The following is a 20,056-nucleotide window of genomic DNA, read 5'->3' as shown; positions in this document are numbered from 1 at the left end:
AATGTCTGTCACATCCTTGTCCTACCACTATATTTTAGAAGCAGACAACACGGTTTTTCAAGGTTCATAGACCCACAGATGGAGAGAAATTTTGCTCTAGGACAGACCACACCTGGAGTCTCCCCTGTCCCTGATTTAGATGAGAGTGTTTCTCCTGGACCCTTAAGCCCAGTTTTCCTGGGAACCGTTGCTGTCCCCTAAGAGTGTTCCCCTGTGTCTTGGTGACTTCTACACCTTCCTGCTGCCCCCACAATGCCTGACTCACTGCTCTGTGCCCCTGCACCTGCCAACCCTCTGCAGCTTCTGGGGAGGACCAGTTTATAGATCTACATCTACATCTATATCTAACTATATAATGATTAATTTAGATTTTTTTATTGAGATGTAATTGACATATAACATATTACTTTTAGGTGTACAACATAATGATTCTATATAAGTATGTATTGTGAAATTGTCTCCAATATGAACTAGACAATAAGTCTAGTTCATATCCATCACCACACATAATTACAAAGTTTTTTCTTACGATGGGAACTTTCAAGATTTACTTTCTTAGCAACTGTCAAATATACAATACAGTGTTTTTAACTGTACTCACCATGCTGTACATTACGTCTCCATGACTTAGTTATTTTATCACTGGAAGAATTCTTATGTTTTTGTTTACTAGTTAACAGAGATATTTCCCCCGTGAAATGCCAGCATACATTTGCAGGAATAGGCCAAAGTGCAATCTGAGTGCCCTGGTTAAAAACACCACACTCTTCCCAAATCTGCCTCTTGCTTTTGGCCTTGACTCTCTTCTCTTAACATGAACTTCCTCCCTTATATCTCTTTGGACCTTTTTGCAAATGAAGCCTTTCCATGCAAAGCCTGCCCCACCAGCCTGTCAACATATGTAGACATGTTTAAATTTTGCATTGACCACACAAATTAGACCCTCCTTCTGCCATCTTTTACTACAAATATGTATCATTAATCTCTTACAATGATATTTTGGAAGTCAATAAACTTCTGCCAAATTTTTGTTGTTGAATATAGAATGACCTGTTTTGTTTTATACATTTATTTCTGCTCTGGTTTTTGAAATATTTTTTTTTCCTATCTGAGCTCCACTACATTTTGAGAACAAAACTGGGTTAACTAATGTGATCACCAAACATATATTTCTCTTTTGAATTATCTTATAACTTAAAATTTGGTTCCAGAATAAAGCGGGAGAACTAATTGCATATTTGCTGAAGCCAATTCTTAAATTTTAAGGCTCCCCAAACACTTATTTCAGAGATGAGCAGGAATTCTCAGGGCAAGCGGTTCTCAAAAAAAATTTTTAATGAATGGAAGATAAACGAATTCTGCATTAATCAAGGTGGTTTTTCTATCTGATTTGCCTATGGATATGAAAATGGCAACAAGCCAGGTTATAATCAACGAGGATTGTGGACATAGAGGAAATGAGTTAGACTTCCAGGGGTTACAGTGCTTATATTTGCAGTAAATTTTACTGAGATTCGCTAGAGTACTTGGACTTCATTACTGTCAACAAATGCACAACAAAGTCACCCTTGTTAAATATGTTGAGTTTGTGGCACTATTATTGCATTCACAAGCATTCACATAAGGACAAGGAGGTAAGATTTACACTTTGGGTAATGATGTGTCCCTGGCAGGGTAAAGCTCAAGTCACCTTGAAACTCACAGCATCTAACATAGAATTGGAAATGTATAAATTAATGAAACAATCTATGACTTTCTGTGCCAATTTTTTGTCCCATACTCTTCTCTTTCACATCTCTTTTTTTAATTAAAAACATTTTTGTTTAAATTCAATTAACATATAATGTATTATTGGTTTCAGAGGTACAGGCCTGTGATTCATCAGTCTTATATAACACCCAGTGCTCATCACGTCACGTGCCCTCCTCCATGCCCATCACCCAGTTACCCCGTCCCCCTACCCACCTCCCCTCCAGCAACCCTCAGTTTGGAGTCTCTTATGGTTTGTCTCTCTCTCTGGTTTTGTCTTATTTTATTTTTCCTCTCTTCCTCTATGATCCTCTGGGTTTTTTCTTATATTCCACATATCTGAGATCATATAATTGTCTTTCTCTGATTGATTTATTTTACTTAGCATAATACCCTCTAGTTCCATCCATGTCGTTGCAAATGGCAAGATTTCACTTTTGATGGCTGCATAATATTCCTGTGTGTGTGTGTGTGTGTGTGTGTGTGTGTGTGTGTGTGTGTGTGTACTGCATCTTCTTTATCCATTCATCTGTCAATGGACATCTGGGCTCTTTCCATAGTTTGGCTATTGTGGACATTGCTGCTATAAACATTAGGGTGCAGGTGCCCCTTCGGATCACTACATTTGTATCTTTGGGGTAAATACCCAGTAATGCAATTGCGGGGTTGTAGAGTTATATGTTGGTGGGAATGCAAGCTGGTGCAGCCACTCTGGAAAACAGAATGGAGGTTCCTCAAAAAGTTGAAAATAGAGCTGCTCTTTCACATCTCTATACGGCTGAGCAGGATGTTCCTTGTGCCTGGAATGACCTTTGCCTTCCTCTTTATGTCGTGAATTTCAGCTCATCCTCCAAGGTCCAGATTAATTGCCACCTCTTCCATGAAACCTTCAAACTTAGATTTACCCTTCTCTCAACTTTTGGTTTAGGGTTCTTTGTAGTTCTCTGAAATTTAATACTCTTCCCATTACGATGTAATTATTTATTTTTTACTCAAATTACCAGAAGGAAACTCAAAGACAACAGGGATCTTGTCTGTTTTGTTCATTGTTATATCCCCAGGGACTAGAAAATGCCTGGCACAAAGGAGCTAGATAAATATGTTTTGAATGATCCATTTATTAGTGGGTTCAGACATATGGGCATGGTTGTGGGGGAAGGGAACACGATGAAACAAATATGGTTGTTATTTTCCATACTATCCAGTAAAGTTATAAGAACAGATATAGAAACATATTTCTATACACAATTGGACTGTAAAGAAGGAATAGACATTGAATTAGAATACATACATTCAATTTACATAAGCTAGGGGAGGCTGGGTGGCTCAGATGGTTAAGCATCTGCCTTTGGCTCAGGTCATGATCTCCAGGTCCTGGGATCGAGTCCCGCATCGGGCCCCCTGCTCAGTGGGAAGCCTGCTTCTCCCTCTCCCACTCCCCCTGCTTGTGCTCTCTCTGTCTCTTTCCCTCTCAAATGAATAAATAAAATCTTTAAATAAATGAATAAATAAATTTACATAAGCTAATTAGCTATCACAGGCTAAGTGTGAAATGATGACATAGATAGTGAGTTGTAGATATATATCTGAAGAGAAGTAAGTATAGTGAACTGAGATTGTCCAGGTTTATCAAAAGAGGCGTGGTCTTGAGGGGAGGATTGAATTAGCAGGAAAGAAGAGATTTAGGATCAATGGAATAAGGAATGGCAATGGAAAATGACATATTTAGTGAGGAAATGAGCAGACCATTTATGAAGGAAGTTCTGGACAATAAGGTTGAGAAAATGAGCCAGACCCCGACTCAGAGTTCAGCCACCAAATGTGTGACACTGAACAAGAATGGTATCTAACCTCCTTATTTATACGTTGGTAATAATAGCTACATTTTGCTTCTTCACAAGGTTTCATGGGGGATCAAATGAGTCAAAGTGATTCTGAATAGGTATGCAGACATAAGCACTAAGAAAGAATATGATACAAGTTTATGGTTTAAATGAGGAAAAAATGCTGGAAGGAAATATATCCAAATTCACGGCACTTGCATTAAAATGATATGGCTTTGAGTGATCTTTCTTCCTCTAAATTTCTCTATATTCCAAATTATCATTGAAGAGCATATGTTAATTAAAAATTCATTTCATTCAACAAATGAACTATACTAGGTGTTGAGAAAATAAGAGTGAATAAATGAAATAAAATCTGAGCTTACAAGGAGTTTAGGTCTTACTAGGCAGAGACAGACACAAAATAATTCAGATACATAAGATAATTTCAGGTAATTGGTGCTGTGATAGTGGTATATTGATGGAGTAGAATGTTGCTGCTAGATAGAGGAGTCAGGGGAAGTCTCTACAAGGAGAGCAGAGACCTAAATAATGAATAGATGCCAAGACATAGATGCTGAGCTGGGAAGAAAATGTTGTAGGCAGTGGGTCAGGCAGCTGCAAAGGCCATAAGCAGAATGAGCTGCTTGTGCTCAAAGAACAGAAGGAAAGCCAGTGTGGCTGGAACATAGTGAGGAAGGAGGGTAGCGAAAGTGAAGTCACCAGATACACAAGGTCACATCATGAATGACCTTTGAAACTATGGTAAGAAAATTGGATTTTATTCTCAGTGTACTGATAAGACATTGGGATATTTCTATGACAAAGGAGGCAAGAACATAAAATAGGAAAAAGACAGTTTCTTCAACAAATAGTGTTGGAAAAACTGAACAGCTACTTGCACAAGAAGGAAACTGGACCATTTTCTTACACCATACACAAAAATAAACTCAAAATGGATTAAAGACCTAAATGTGAGACCTGAAAAAATAAAATTCCTAGAAGAAAACATAGGCAGTAATTTGTTTGTCATCACTGTAGAAACATTTTTCCAGATATGTCTCCCCTGGGAAAGGAAATAAAAGCAAAATTAAACTATCGGGACTATACCAAAATAAAATGCTTCTGCACAGTGAAAGAAATGATCAAGAAAACAAAAAGACAACCCACTGAATAGGAGAAGATATTTGCAAGTGATATACCCAATCAGGGTGTGTGTGTGTGTGTGTGTGTGTGTGTGTGTGTGTGTGTGTGTGTAAAGAACTTATAAAACTCCACACCAAAAAAAAAAAAAAAAATCCAATTAAAAATGGGCAGAAGACATGAACAGACATTTCTCCAAAGATGACATACAGATGGCCAACAAACACATGAAAAGATGCTCAACATCATTCATCATCAGGGAAATGCAAATCAAAACTACAATGAGATACTAGCTCACACCTGTCAGAATGGCTAAAATCAAAAACACAAGAAACAAGCGTTGGCAAAGATGTGGAGAGAAAGGAATCCTCATGCACTGTTGTGGGAATGTAATTTTGTGCAGCCACTGTGGGAAACAGTATGGAGCTTCCTCAAAAAATTAAAAATAGAGTTACCATTGATCCAGTAATTCCACTACTGGTATTTACCCAAAGAATACAAAAACACAAATTAGAAAAAATACCTGTATCTCAATGTTTATTGCAACATTATTTACAATAGCCAAGATATGGAAGCAACCCAAGTGTCCATCAATAGATGAATGGATAAAGAAGATGTGGTGTGTGTGTATGTATATTTATATATACATATACATATATACATGTACATATACATACACACACATTTTTATACACACACATATATATAAATACTACTATGGAATATTACTCGGACATAAAAAAAGAATGAAATCTTGCCATTTGCAACAACATGGATGGACCTAGAGGATATAATGCTAGGTGAAATAAATCAGTCTGAGAAAGACAAATATCGTATGATTTTGTTCATATGTGGAATTTAAGTAACAAAACAAATGAACAAAGAAAAAAAAGAGACAAACAGAAAAGCAGACTCTTAAATACAGAGAACAAACTGGTAGTTGCCAAAGGGGAGGTAGGCAAAGTGGACTAGGGGGTGGGTGAAATAGATACAAACGACTGAGAGCACACTTAGGGAGATCAGCACTGAATAATGAACAGAACTGTTGAATTATATTGTATGCCTGAAACTATTATAATACTGTATGTTAATTATACTTAAGAAAAAAAATAATAAAAGATACTGGGATATTTTTAGCAGAGAAAAGTGATCTGATTTATATTTTTGAATAACATTTTATATATGTGTGTATAAACATACATGTGTATATATACACATACATATATGTATATATGTATATAATATATAAAGTATATATTTATATATAACATATATAAATTGAAATTTAACTGCTAGATGATAAAATGAATTTCAGCGTGATTTTGTGTCATTACATGATCTGCTGAGGTCTAATTAATTAAAATGATGCCATTGCATCATATATGGCCTTTCCAGCATTACATATTAGAAAAGAAGGAGCATTTGACATCATCTCCCCAAGCTTTTACTAGTATGTTAGATAACTGGTAACATAATTAGATAGCATTTATTGAGTTCCGCACAATGGGGTGAAGTTAAACTATTGTTTGAAAACACCAGTATTCTGAATGTCAATTCTCGTTCCGTGATTAATTTGCTATGTTATTTTCTTCTGCATTTTATTTCCTGAAAAATAAGAAGGAAGAATTGTACATGTGAAAAATAGGTGTTAAGGAGAAAATTTGCAAATGTAGAGCTATGCAGATTTTGTCACAGAGTATTTCAAAATTACTATTTGTCCTTCTCTTCCTGGGTGACCACATTTCTAATAAATAATGAGCTGAGCTCTCTTGAATGAAGAAATCTGTGGTGGAATGACTTTGGCACATAGAGAAGCACATTAACTACCTTAAGTCCCCAAAGCTTTATCACTGACTTCATAATTCCTTTGGTGCGCTGCGCAGAATCAGCTCCCAGAAGTACCCAGGCCCCATAGAGGAGCAGGCCTTCTTCCTCCAGCCTTTCCGTGCCTGAAACAATAGATTTATGAAATACTCTGTACTTTCATTGCTGCCCAGAAAGTGGGATATTCTCTCACAGAAACACATATTAATAGACTTGGATGTCAGTTTCAAAGAACCCACTTCTGCCTTCAGTGTCTGCAAAAATAAACACTGATGGCAGACAGGATGAAGCGTACCCCGTCGCCACAGACGGCATTTATATCCACCCGGCTTGCTTTCTCCAGAATGAAGGACTGACAGCCATCAACCTTACTTGTTCCCCTATTCCCTTTCCATCACAAATAAGGTTTTTTGAAAAAGTCTATCAGGGCCTTATCCTATCAAAGTCTTTGTTGTTTTTGAAAATGATTATCGTTTCTCGAGCACTGAGAAAGAAGCATCAAAAACCAAAACCACTTCTGACAGTTCTCAGTGGAATAAAAATGATAGGACTCCATCCCCTACATTTTCATCCTCAAAAATGATCTCTTCTGAAAGAAAATGATATAATTTTCAAGGAGCTGTGATTTTTCTTCCTCCTTTGAAGAAGCCATGCATTTCCAACAGATACTTCATATAGAGTCCATATCAAAATCTTCAGGGGAATTTAGGAGAAAAAGTAAATAGCCTTCAGCTTCTGCCCTTGGGCAGATTGGAGACTTACTGTGTTAGGAAGGACAAACAGAATTGAAGTTACCTAAGAGTCTCTAGAGGTAATATGTGGTTTTAGAATTCAAGTTGAATCAGACAGCCGTGTGTTCAAATCCTGCCCTTACCCTTATTCCTTTCCACCTGTGAGACATACTTATCTCCAGGAACCTTAGAAATTTCTGCGAAGCAAATATAATATTAATAATCATCTCCTGGGAATACTATGAGGATGAATGAGATAATGAATCACGCATATAAAGTATTTAGCATGGTACCAGAGCCACAAATAAGTACTTAAAAAGCAGTAGTTATTATTTCTTGGTAAACACTAATAAGAAGAATAATTATTATATAAAACAAGTTTTTTAAGTGGCCTTTGAGAGTTATATTACAAACTTATATTCACAAATTGTAAATATGGACTGTGTTTTCATCTTTCTTAATAGGCATTTTAAATTGTTGTATGGCATACAATGTTGGTCTCCTAGAAGCAAAGATATTTTCCGGTCCTTCAAGTGAACAGTTTGGCTATGCAGTGCAGCAGTTTATAAATCCAAAAGGCAACTGGTAAGAATATTCTTTTTATGATTTAAGTAAAAATACAAAATAAATTTGATATTTAACTCTAATAACTTGTTCAAATTGGTACATGAATGTATTATTAATAGATAGCCCTCAAATATCCTCAAATGAAGAATTTGTCCTTGACAGTTGATAACTTTCAGATTGATAATTAATGAGATGGTGTAATGGTACTTTTTTAAAACCTAGATAGAGGGGCACCTGGGTGGCTCAGTCATTAAGCGTCTGCCTTGGGCTCAGGTCATGATCCCAGGGTCCTGGGATCGAGCCCCGCATCGAGCCCCGCATCGGGCTCCCTGCTCAGTGGGGAGCCTGCTTCTCCCTCTCCCACCCCTGCTGCTTGTGTTCCTGCTCTTGCTATCTCTCTCTCTCTGTCAAATAAATAAATAAAATCTTTAAAAAAAAACCTAGATAGAAAACTTTCCCTAAGTATTCCATAGTATTCATAGTAGGAGTTTTGACCATTTAATTAACAGATGGAAGGAGGGAAGGAGGAAGAAAGGGATAGATAGTTGGGTGGATGGATAGATAGGTAGGGAGAGAGAGAGAGAGAGAGAGAGAGATAGTGATAGATAGATACATACATACATACAGTTGTCTTCATTTCTTATTCTGTAAACTGGTATCCACCATTGAGCTTTGTAAATGGTCAGCTAGCTGATGCTGCCTCTTGGCCATTTCTAGATTTCTAGATTTTTTCCCTAAATTTTTTCCTTCAGCACGGCTTTATCTACTGGCTTAATTCGAAGTCAACCTTTCCTCCTCTGTGTGGCACAGGACCCTCACAAGCCTTTGTGCAAAATTTATAAAGTTGCCTTTCTCTAGTGCATCTGCATCATTTGTTTCTGCATGAAAGTGCCCCCAGTTTTTTGATGCTGTGTAATGGTTACATTTAAACCATGGTTACATTTATATACACTACCTTCATGGATATGGAATTATATACTCCCATTGCTGGCTTAAATTTCCCATAAAAATATTGAAAATCAATGCAGGGGAATTCAGATGATTCTGAAAGTTGTCTTTAGGTAGAACTGTAGCTCCTCTCTTGCCAGTCTTGATGTTCACTGGTCACAAGAGTCCTACCATTGGAACCTTAACTCCCTGTTGCAGCAGAAGATTCCAGACTTACCCCTGGAGCTTCCAACCTGGATCCTTTAGAGTTCTTTCCAACAATTGAATAGGCTGTTGTTGGCTTACCAAGTAAGAGCTATAATTAATAATCTTTTTTCTGTGAGAACTTATGTTTGATGCTCAAAAAATTAAATTCAAAGACACATTTAAAATCCAAATTATTCCCCTTTTGGAGCATCCCCACCTGTGTGATAAAGAAACAAAATGAAATTATCACTCAAGAGGGTACTGTGTTTCAGAAGGCATCTTGAAGGAGGTGAATCATGAGGTGGGTCTTAGGAGGAGATGAATAGGCAGGAGAAAAGCATTAACTAATATGAGAAGACTTAGAAAGTAAGATACACTGCAGTTTGTCAGTCATCCAGAAGGATAAGAATGATCTGGTTGAAAACCCAAAGAGTAGCAATTATTGACATCATTTGGGATATGAGACAGCATCTCTAACAATTATATTATTATGATTTGATAACCATAAACTGTAGTCAAAAGGCTAGAAAGATGTTATGGTTGGTATAGTTTGACTTTGGAATCTACAAGATAAAGTTGCTGATAACCCACAATTTTTTATGTCCAGCCCCGATTCTTTCCTGAACTGCAGACACCCATAAGAACTATCACTACATGAATGCCTACTAGACATACCAAGCTTAACATAGCAAACTTAAACAAATATCTGATTTTCTGAACCAGCCGATGAGACCAAAAATCCTCGACTCTTCTTTTTCTGTCATGCCCCCCATATCTCATCCACTAGCCAGTCCTGTTGATGCCACCACCAAAATACATGTGATAACAGACCGTTGGTTTCCCCCATCTTCCCTGAAGCCCCTGCTCAAAGCCAATGAGCTCTTGTGGGTACTGCGGCAACCACTTCTCACCCCGCCCCCTGCTTCCCTTCTTACCCCTCAGGGCAGCCTTGTGGACTCTTAAATACGTGATTCAAATAATGTTACTGCCTAGACTAAAACCCTCTGTGGCTTCCTACTGCAATTAGAATACATTAAAATTCCTAAAAGGATCTTCCCTGATCTGGTCTCAGTCTGCCTGTCCCATCTCATAATTCATCCCCTCACCCTTGTGCTCCATGAATTGTGTCTTCTGTCTGTCCCTTGAACATACTAAGCTCATTACTACATCAAAGCTTCTGCACATGCTTTTCTCCTGGAAGGAGCAGCCTTCCCAGGATCTTCACTTGGCTGCTCAGTTCCCATTTTTCAGTCTCAGCTCAAATGTCTCCTCCTCATAGAAACCTTTCAGAGCGTGTCTTCCTAAACAAGGACTGCAGCACACCTCCCAGCCACTCTCCTGCCTTCCATGCAGATTCATTTTCTGGGTAGTAGTTATTAGTATCTGTAATCACCTTTATTTGTTTTATATGCTCATTGTCTGTCTTCTGCCCTGTCTCTGAAGAGAGGCACATTGTTTGTTTCAATGGGCATGTACTCAGAACCCAGAATGTTATGAGTTGAATGACTGAATGAAAGTCCTATTTCCAAATGATTCACCTGAGGTACTCTACAAAGTGAACTATAGTAGTTTGACTTAAGTGTGAGCCGAACAAGACCTTTGGAGGGACTCTGATTGTTTGCTTTGTAAGTGTGGCCTTGCTGAGGACAATCTGCCATCAAGCTTGCGGTTGTTCTTTTTATTTATTTTTTTTTAATTTATTTTATTATGTTATGTTAATCACCATACATTACATCATTAGTTTTCGATGTAGTGTTCATGATTCATTGTTTGCGTATAACACCCAGGGCTCCATCCAATATGTGCCCTCTTTAATACCCATCACTAGGCTAACCCATCTCCACACCCGACTCCCCTCTAGAACCCTCAGTTTGTTTCTTGGAGTCCATAGTCTCTCATGGTTCATCTCCCCCTCCGATTCCCCCCCTTCAATTTTCCCTTCCTACTATCTTCTTTTTTTTTTTAACATATAATGTATTATTTGTTTCAGAGGTACAGGTCTGTGATGCAACAGTCTTACACAATTGTTCTTTTTAAGTGACAAGGTAAAGGTTGCTCTTTCTAGGACAAGGTCAATCTTTTTTTTTTTTAAGATTTTATTTATTTATTTGACAGAGAGAGACACAGCGAGAGCAGGAACATAAGCAAGGGGAGTGGGAGAGGGAGAAGCAGGTCTCCTGCTGAGCAGGGAGCCTGATGTGGGACTCGATCCTAGGACCCTGGGATCATGACCTGAGCTGAAGGCAGATGCTTAACGACTGAGCCACCCAGGCGCCCAACAAGGTCAATCTGAGAGAAAGAGCCATCATCAGTAGGAGATGCTATTAGAGACGATAAGCCTACCAAGGATCGGAAGGTAACTCAACTACTGACCACGTTGCAGGTTGGAAGTTGAGCAAGACGAACAGGGACAAAATGTTGACAGGAACCTAGGAGGCAGAGTCCCAGGAGAGTGAGAGACAGCCATACATCCTTTCTCTCTCCATGATTCTCTCTGAGCATGCAAAACATTGTTAAAAGATGAATGTATTAGCAGCTTAGGATGAGATTCTGGTGCTGATCAGGTTATGTCCAGACCAAGGACAGTAGACATTCCTAAGTCCTACTGTAGCCTTCTCATGACATTCCTAAAAGATGTATAAACACAGACAATGACTACTGGGGAACAAGGCATCGCTCTATTATTGGTTGGACTAGTGCTTTTAACTCCAGCGTAGAGCTTTCTGGTAAGGTGTATTGTTAGTCTTACTACCCTCAGGCCTGTCTACAGCACCAGCTGGTACGAGCACACCCCAGCACACAAGAAGAGGAGAGGGGGGTACCTGTCTTACCTGAGAGGCTAAGTCCTATGGCAGTGAAAAGCTGGAAGGAAAGAGAACCAAAGCTGGCCTGGCATGCCAGTCTGCCCTTTCACTGTGCTGGTCTTGTTAAAGCAAAGAAGCAGAAGAGGGCACATCATGGACACCAACTGCTAATCCACCACAGGCTGGACCCTGTGTGAGGTGCGAAATAGAAAACATCAACCTTACCTTTTAAGGAGCGTGGAGCAGAGTCAAAGCGGAAGACTGATATGCAGAGCTGGCAGAGATGCAATAGAGGCCAAACCCGTGTGGTTAATAGTGTGGGTGTCCTTTCAGTGTCATAACTGTATTATCTTACTATTGAGAGCTCATTCTCTCCTCCCAAAGCGTGGGACACTCGAGGGACAAGATTTGCTCCTGGTCCTTCTCTCATTAGCCTGGCCCTGCCGAGATGCCTTGCCATGGAGGACAGGGCTGTGGCAGGATCCAGCGGATGGCGTGTCCCCCTGCAAGGACAGGCAGCCCTCACAACTCTCAGGCTCAAGGAAAATAATATGAAACTTGGAATCCAGAATTGCCTATTTGTTTTGACGATTGGCACTGTGCCCTTCTCCACTCCTAATTTATGACAACTGCACAGACATTATGGAAGTAGCAGATGTGGGAAGGACTGTTTAAACATTAACTTTCCTCCTGATACTAATCAAGTTAACTTTGGGCAAAGAAAGTGGGATTACTGTGAATTCCTTTATAACTGTGAGTCTTTTTCTCTTGGACTTATATAACACTCTCTCTCTCTCTCTCTCTCTCTCTCTCTCTCTCTGTCTCTCTCTCTCTCTCTCTCTCTCTCTCACACACACACACACACACACACACACACACACACACACACACACACACACACCCTTTTATTTCCTTTACTCTCTTACTGCTTGTTCTGAAGCTGCTGTTTGAATAGTTTTTCCTCTGTTCTCTTTGACTTTCTTTACAGTCTGTATTGTTGAGCCCCAACTCTATCTCTCAGCCCTTTCCTTCCTTCTGACATCTCACTTATGGCTCTGAGTTTTCTTAAACCACACTCCTTATTTTTCAAGTACAACATCAGCTGTCCTATATGCCCCATGTTTCTAAGAATTTACAGGCATTTACATTGGGATGCACAAGATTTGAACAAAATGATCTTGATGCTTTTGCTCATTTTATTTATTATACTTTTATCACACTGTGGACTTTTACTCTAGAAATAGTGATGACGTGGCTTTGAGAATTCTAGAGCTTTTTTAACAGCCTCAAACAAGCTGCATAATTTTAAATGCAAGACTACTCCCAAGCAGAGCAGCAGAGCACCCCTCTGTCTGTAAGTAAAGCTATGGTCTGCTCCCCCTTCTGTGTCACTTTGAGGCCCCCATTGTACACACAGGATGTTCAAATGTCGATGATGCAACTCTTATCAGAAGCAATTATACAAAGGATTGAGATATGTTTAAAGTCATTTCCTGGAAGCTTGTGGTGATATGTACTGTCTCTGTTTGTCTAATCCAAAGGCCTGCTGCATGAATAGTCTGAGCTCATTATATGACTCAAAAACCTTAGAACAGTCACTTGTGTAACAAAAACTCTCTGGCAACAAGGGGTATTTCCAGTGGGAGAGATGTAATTTCTTGTGTCAGCAAGGACTAGTGCATACTTGTTCCTTAAGAAAAGAAGAGAAATATAATGAACATGTGTTATGGCCAATAAAAAATTCCATTTATATATGAGCTTATATTATAGTTCTAACTTTTTAACTAAGAAAAATATGAATAAAGCTCTATGTGTGTTATAAATATAACAGCTTGTCTATAGGAGATATGGAAGAGAATTTTAGATGAATAAGAAACATTCAATTCTATAACACATATCAAAGATTATGCCATATGTAGATTGGAAATAACAGTACTTGGTATTTACTGATATTTGCAATATTTAAAAGTACTGAGTACTTTCTCTTTGCTGAACACATAATACTCACAATAGCTCTATTATTACTCCTTTTACAAATGAGGGGACTGGGACTTGGAAATGTTAAGTAGTTTGCCTAAGATTACAGAGCTAAGAAGTAATGTGCATATGATAGATTAATGCAAAACAGAGATAAGATGTTCCAAGTGTACATATTTTTTTAAGTATCCTAGTCTGAGAGTGGAAGAAGGTAATTGGCATTTATAAAAAATATTTAATTCTATTTCATATAAACTTTATAAAGTAAGATCAACTTCATTCAGTACTTTGAATTAAAATTTCTGCCTGGACAGAGATGACAGTTACCATCTGCCTTTTCATTGTCTCATAGACAGGGATTTGTCATGTAAGTCAGGAGCCAGAGCACAAGGGTTTTACCCTCAGTTTCCACACCACTAGCTGGGTGACTGAAAAAGTCACACAACCTTGCTGGAGCACAAAGAGAGGGCCATTCCTACCAAACTGGAATGTTTTGAGCACCTTGTGAGAGAATAAAAGTAAAGCACTTCACTGGTGAAATCCAAATAAAATCTGTAGTTTAGTTAAAAAAAAAAAAAAGTAAAGCGCTTCAAACACTAAACCACTCTAGGAATAAGTCTAACCAAAGAGTGCAGTTTTCTGTACTTGAAAAACTGTAAAACACTAATGAAAGAAATTGAAGATAACTCAAAGAAATGGAAAGATAGTCCATGCTCACAGATTGGAAGAACAAATATTGTTAAAATATCTATACTACCCAAGGCAATCTATGCATTTAGTGCAATCCCTATCAAAATACCAACAGCATTCTTCAAGCTGGAACATACAATCCTAAAATTTGTATGGAACCCCAAAAGGCCCTGAATTGCCAAAGCAATCTTGAAAAAGAAAACAAAAGCTGAAGGCATCACTACTCTAGACTTCTAGTTATATTACAATGCTGTAGTGATCAAAACAGTATGGTACTGGTACAAAAATAGACACACAGATCAATGGAACAGAATAGAAAACCCACAGAATAAGCCCACAACTATATAGTCAGTTAATCTTCAGTAAAGCAGGAAAAAGACAGTCTCTTCAACAAATGATGTTGGGAAAACTGGACAGCTACATGCAAAAGAAACTCTCTTACACCATACACAAAAATAAATTCAAAATAGATTAAAGACCTAATGTGAGACAAGGAATCATCAAAATCCTAGAAGAGAACACTGGCAGTAACCTCTTTGACATCAGCCATAGCATTTTTTTCTTGATATGTCTCCTGAGGCAAGGCAAACAAAAGTAAAAATAAACTATTAGGACTACATCAAAATAAAAACCTTCTGCATAGTGAAGGAAACAATCAAAAAAACTAAAAGGCAACATACTGAATGGGAAAAGGCATTTGCAAATGACATATCTGATAAAGGGTTAGTATGCAAAATATATAAAGAACTTATAAGACTCGGAGCACCTGGTGGCTCAGTCAGTTAAGCATCTGACTCTTGATTTCAGCTCAGGTCTTGATCTCAGGGTCATGAGTTTGGGCCCCACACTGGGCTCCATGCTGGGCATGGAGCCTATAAAAAAAAAAAAAAAGAACTTATGGCACTCAACACCCAAAAAACAATCTAATTTAAAAATGGGCAGAAGAGATGAACAGACATTTCTCCAAAGAAGGCATCCAGATGGCCAACAGAAAAGTTGTTCATCATCACTTATCATCAGGGAAATGCAAATCAAAACTATTTTGTGATATCACCTCACACCTGTCCAAATAGCTAAAATCAACAACACAAGAAACAACAGATACTGACGAGGATGTGGAGAAAGGGGAACCCTCTTGCACTGTTGGTGGGAATGCAAACTGGTGCAGCCACTCTGGAAAACAGTATAGAGGTTCCTCAAAAAGTTAAAAATAGAACTACCCTATGATCCAGTAATTACACTACTGGGTATTTACCCAAAAACTACAAAACCACTAATTCAAAGGGATACATGCACCCCTGTGCTTATAGCAGCATAATCTACAATAGCCAAAATATGGAAGCAGCCCAAGTGTCCATCTATTGATGAATGGATAAAGAAGATGTGGAATATTATTCCGCCATAAAAAAGAATGAAATCTTACCATTTGCAAAGACATGGATGGTTGTAGAGAGTATAATGCTAGGTGAAATAACTCAGAGAAAGACAAATACTGTATGATTTCATGATTATGTGGAATTTAAGAAACCAAAAAAATAAGCAAAGGGAAAAAAAGAGAGAAAGAGAAACAAATCAAGAAACAGACTCTTAATTATAGAGAACAAACTGATGGTTACGAGAGGGGACATGGAGGTGGGGGGATGGGTAAAATAGGGGTGGGGATGAAGGAGGGCACTTGGTGATGAGCACAGGGTGACGTATGGAAGTGTTGAATCACTATATTGTGATTCTGAAATCATTATATTGTACATCTGAAACTAATATTACTAATATTACACTGCATGTTAACTAACTGGAATTGCAATAAAAACTTAAAAAAACAAATAGATATCCACTGTTTTAAAAAAAGAAATAAATCATATCCACTGTTAAAAAAAAAAACCACTAAATCATTATGCATACGTGAAGTACTCTCCTTAGTGCTGTGTAAAAATACATAGGAAGAAAATCAGGATTTTTAATAAGAAGTTCCTCCCTACTTCTCTCCACTGCCTGTTTCTCAACCATTTTTCATCTGTCATCGATTAGCTTCCATGCATATTGGATTAGCTTCAGTCCATTTCTTCTTCTTCTTGTCCAAGAATGCTATTCTGATCCCTTTTCCAAAATAATCATGTCTTTGTCTTTCATTATGGCCTTTAAATATTAGCCAATATCATCCTTTATGTCTTTTTCCAAAGATAAAATTCTCTTGCCATTAGGTTATCCTGGCAGTGCCATTTAACATGCTTACTTTGTTTATTCTTAGAGTTTGCTTTTATTTTAAACCCATGACATATATATTCCTTTTTGTTCTTTCATTACATTTTATTTTCACTAACTTGTAACTTAGTCCAGTGTTTGATTCTGGAAAGGCATTAGAAGTCTGACTCTAATAATCTTACACTTTTAAGCTAAAAACTTAATACTTTTATAAGTAATTATTATGTTGTTGCCATATAATGAAACCATCACTCAACACTGTTAATATAGATGTGCAAAGTATCATGTCTCCTATCAACAAAGACCTTCTCAAGGCATCCAGTAGGGGCAGAATAGTGAACCGAGTATCTTTTAGAACCCCATGGACCACCCTGGTGTTGATCCACCTACATTTGTTATATCATAGTTGTCCATTTCTTTTCCACTAAGTTTAAATAATCTTTATGGCTAAATTTTTTCCATGGTTTCTGTTATTTTCATAAGTAAAAATCTATAGTAGAAAAGGCACTTTAAATATCCCCAGCTCTGACTTCTTTCTCCCTTCCCCCTCTCTGGACACAAATTTGTGTGTATACCTACAAACACACACAAACACACTTGTGTGTTTTGTGTGCAAGTCACATCTTTTGTGGCTTGCATAGGGGATAGATCTGCTACTCCCAAATGTCTGGAGACCTTCAGTGATCTGTGAAAATTCTCCATGCCTCACTAGCTTGTCTTATAATTTAAAGCTTTCCACTGTGTTAATGCCTGAATGTCTGTTCCTGGAACAAAGTTCATTTACAAAAGTGAATGGGGCTTACACACGCACATCTTCCTGGTGGTCAGTTGTCTGAAACTTTTCCATCAGTCTAGCTCCATCTGAAGAGGGATTTGGGGAATACAAAGTGGCATGGGTGGAAACTGTTAATTTGTTTATGGCTAATAGGATGGGCAAACAATGAACACCTGTCCTCTAAAAGAGTTCTAAGCAGAACTTACTATGATAGAAAGAATCAGGGGTTTGGAATGAAAGGACACAGGTGCAGATCTAGACTTTGTTGCCAATTAAACACTTAGACTTGTTTTTTATAGGAAAACAGGAATAGTTGTAACACTTGACCTCTATTTATAAGGATCAAAGAAGACAGTGTACACAAAAAGTACTTTATAAATGTTGCTTTTCCAAATTTTATCATTGATAAAACAACCATCTGCCTAAGCACCTTGTTGAAAGGTACTAACTCATGGGCTTTGATTTGGAAAAATGTGGTGGTCTTAAAAATCATTCCTTCCCTTCGAAGAATGTGGAATTTATATCATCATAAGGCTTTAAATTGAATATATCAGCTATATATAAATATATATTTATATATATGATATACTGATATATTAAAATCAAAAGATTTTAACTTTAGGAAAACTGCATGTTGGATGAGTCAACATAACAGAATCAGCTTTTATTTGATTCATCTGTTTACAGTACAAAAGCTAATTTCCAGGCTTTTTATGAAACAGAATAGGCTTAAGATGTTTTAGCAATAATGAGGCTGGTGGACTCCACATCCACCACATCAGGGAACTGAAAGACCTTGAGGGTTTAGCCATCCCTTATTTAAGGAAGCAATCTGGCAGCCAAAGGAGTCTGAGGTAGCATAATGAAGCTGAGAAACTAAAATTTCCTTTCAACACACGCCAAAGGGTTTAACTATTAAATTTATAACAACAGTATTTCCCAACCAGGAGCTAAAAATGAACTCCCTTTACCTGTCTTCCTCCTTCCTGGAGACTTGAAGTCTTCCCAGGTGATTTCTTTGCATCATAAACTCCTTTTACATTACAAGCAGGAAGCAAGTAGCTATATAGAACTCACCAGAACCCTTGTGTCTCAGTGGCTTGGAACTAAACAATGTAAGGAACAATATTTATATTTATATACTATAGACTTTGAAATTTCTTACATTAATGTGTTATAAACAATAGGCTTCTAATCCTAAGTAAAATATCCCCTTGGATGTCTGATAGAGATCTCAAACTTAAAATACCTCACACTGAGCTCTTGAGCTCATTCTGTCTCAAAATCTTGCTTTACTGAGAGTATCCCCCTTATCTGATCATGACCACTTGGTTCCTTTTAGTTTCTTGGTAGAGAAAACTTGGAATCATCCTTGACTCCGTGTGTGTGCGTGTTTGCACGAGTGTGGGTGTGGGTGTGTGTATTTAAAAACTAACCTCTCAAGAAATCCTGATGGCCCTACCTTCAAAATATATCTAAAATAAGATCACTTCTCACAGCCCTGTAGGAACCCCTCATCACCTCTTGCCTGGATTTTGTATTTGCCTCTGAAGTGCTTCACCTTGGCCCAATGCAATAATTCTTAACAAAGCAGTCTTCAAAATCCTTCTGAAATATGTCAGATCACATCATTACTGTGTTAAAAAAACCCTCCAATGGCTTTCTCATGTCACTCAGAGGCAAAGCCATGTTCTTAGAATTTCATATCAATCTTATGGGATCTGGCCCCATTACCAATCTGACCGCATCTCCTCCCACATTCTTCCTCACACAGTGTGGTCCAACCACAGGGCTTTTGCACTTGCTGTTCCCACAGCCTCGTATTCTTCCACCAGAGTCTGATGGTTTACTCCTTCATCTCCTTCGAGTCTTTGCTTAAACAGCAACTTTTCCGTAAGGCCCTCTCTGACCCTTCTAATAAAGATTATAACACCCTCCGCACCATGTTACTATCCTCCTTTTTCCCATAAAGTACTGATCATCATCATGATATGTTTTATTTACTTATTAAATTTATTGTCTGTCTTTTCCCCACTAGAGTGTCAGCTCCATGAGACCAGAAATGTTTGACTGACTTATTCATTGACGAATCCCCAGTGCCTAGAATCAAGTCTGGCACATAGTAGGTCTAGCCACCATGTACAGCCTCACAGGCTGCATACTTAACAAGGCCAGTGCACACTCTTTATATGGAAATGGTATCCCCTGGAGTTGTGCAAAATTTCAGCCCCATAGGATTTCAATAAACGTTTGTTGAATCAAAGAAAACATGTTTTGCCCTACTATTTTAAGTACATTCTGTCAATAATCTCTAGAGAAATCGCTAGTATTAGAGGAACACTTGCAGAGTTTATAGACTCACAGACCAAAGGAAGATATTTATAACAGCCCCTGGATTGTGGGTTTAAACTACCTACACCACCATAAATACTGTTTACTAACTAAACAAAGTATTTTGAATTCCACTGGAGGTGGGCAAATTGGCTGTGTTTTGGAACTCTACATAATCACTATTTCCCCACAAGATAATTGAACAGTAAGTGTTATTTTTAAGTCATCTTGGAAGAATTCCCAGTTTCACTGTAGGAAAGAGAGTTTATATCTTGGGATTTTGTTTTGTTTTGAGAATCAGCACAC

At 38.0% G+C, this 20,056-nt stretch overlaps 1 protein-coding gene across 1 annotated transcript in view; it reads left to right on the top strand.

Moving 5' to 3' along the window:
- ITGA2 (integrin subunit alpha 2) overlaps positions 1–20,056 on the top strand; it is a 112,453-nt gene that overhangs the window by 18,970 nt on the left and 73,427 nt on the right. The window contains exon 2 of the mRNA XM_088023509.1: positions 7,735–7,855. Coding sequence (XP_087879635.1) covers positions 7,735–7,855 — 121 coding nt within the window. The remainder of the gene's footprint in view (positions 1–7,734; positions 7,856–20,056) is intronic.

The sequence above is a fragment of the Eumetopias jubatus genome, unplaced genomic scaffold (assembly GCF_037043125.1).
Source record: "Eumetopias jubatus isolate StellerSeaLion01/CBP00866 unplaced genomic scaffold, mEumJub1_p1.0 scaffold_5, whole genome shotgun sequence".
NCBI lineage: Eukaryota > Metazoa > Chordata > Mammalia > Carnivora > Otariidae > Eumetopias > Eumetopias jubatus.
The sequence above is the reverse complement of the archived record's forward strand: the minus strand, read 5'-3'. Positions and strand labels throughout refer to the sequence as shown.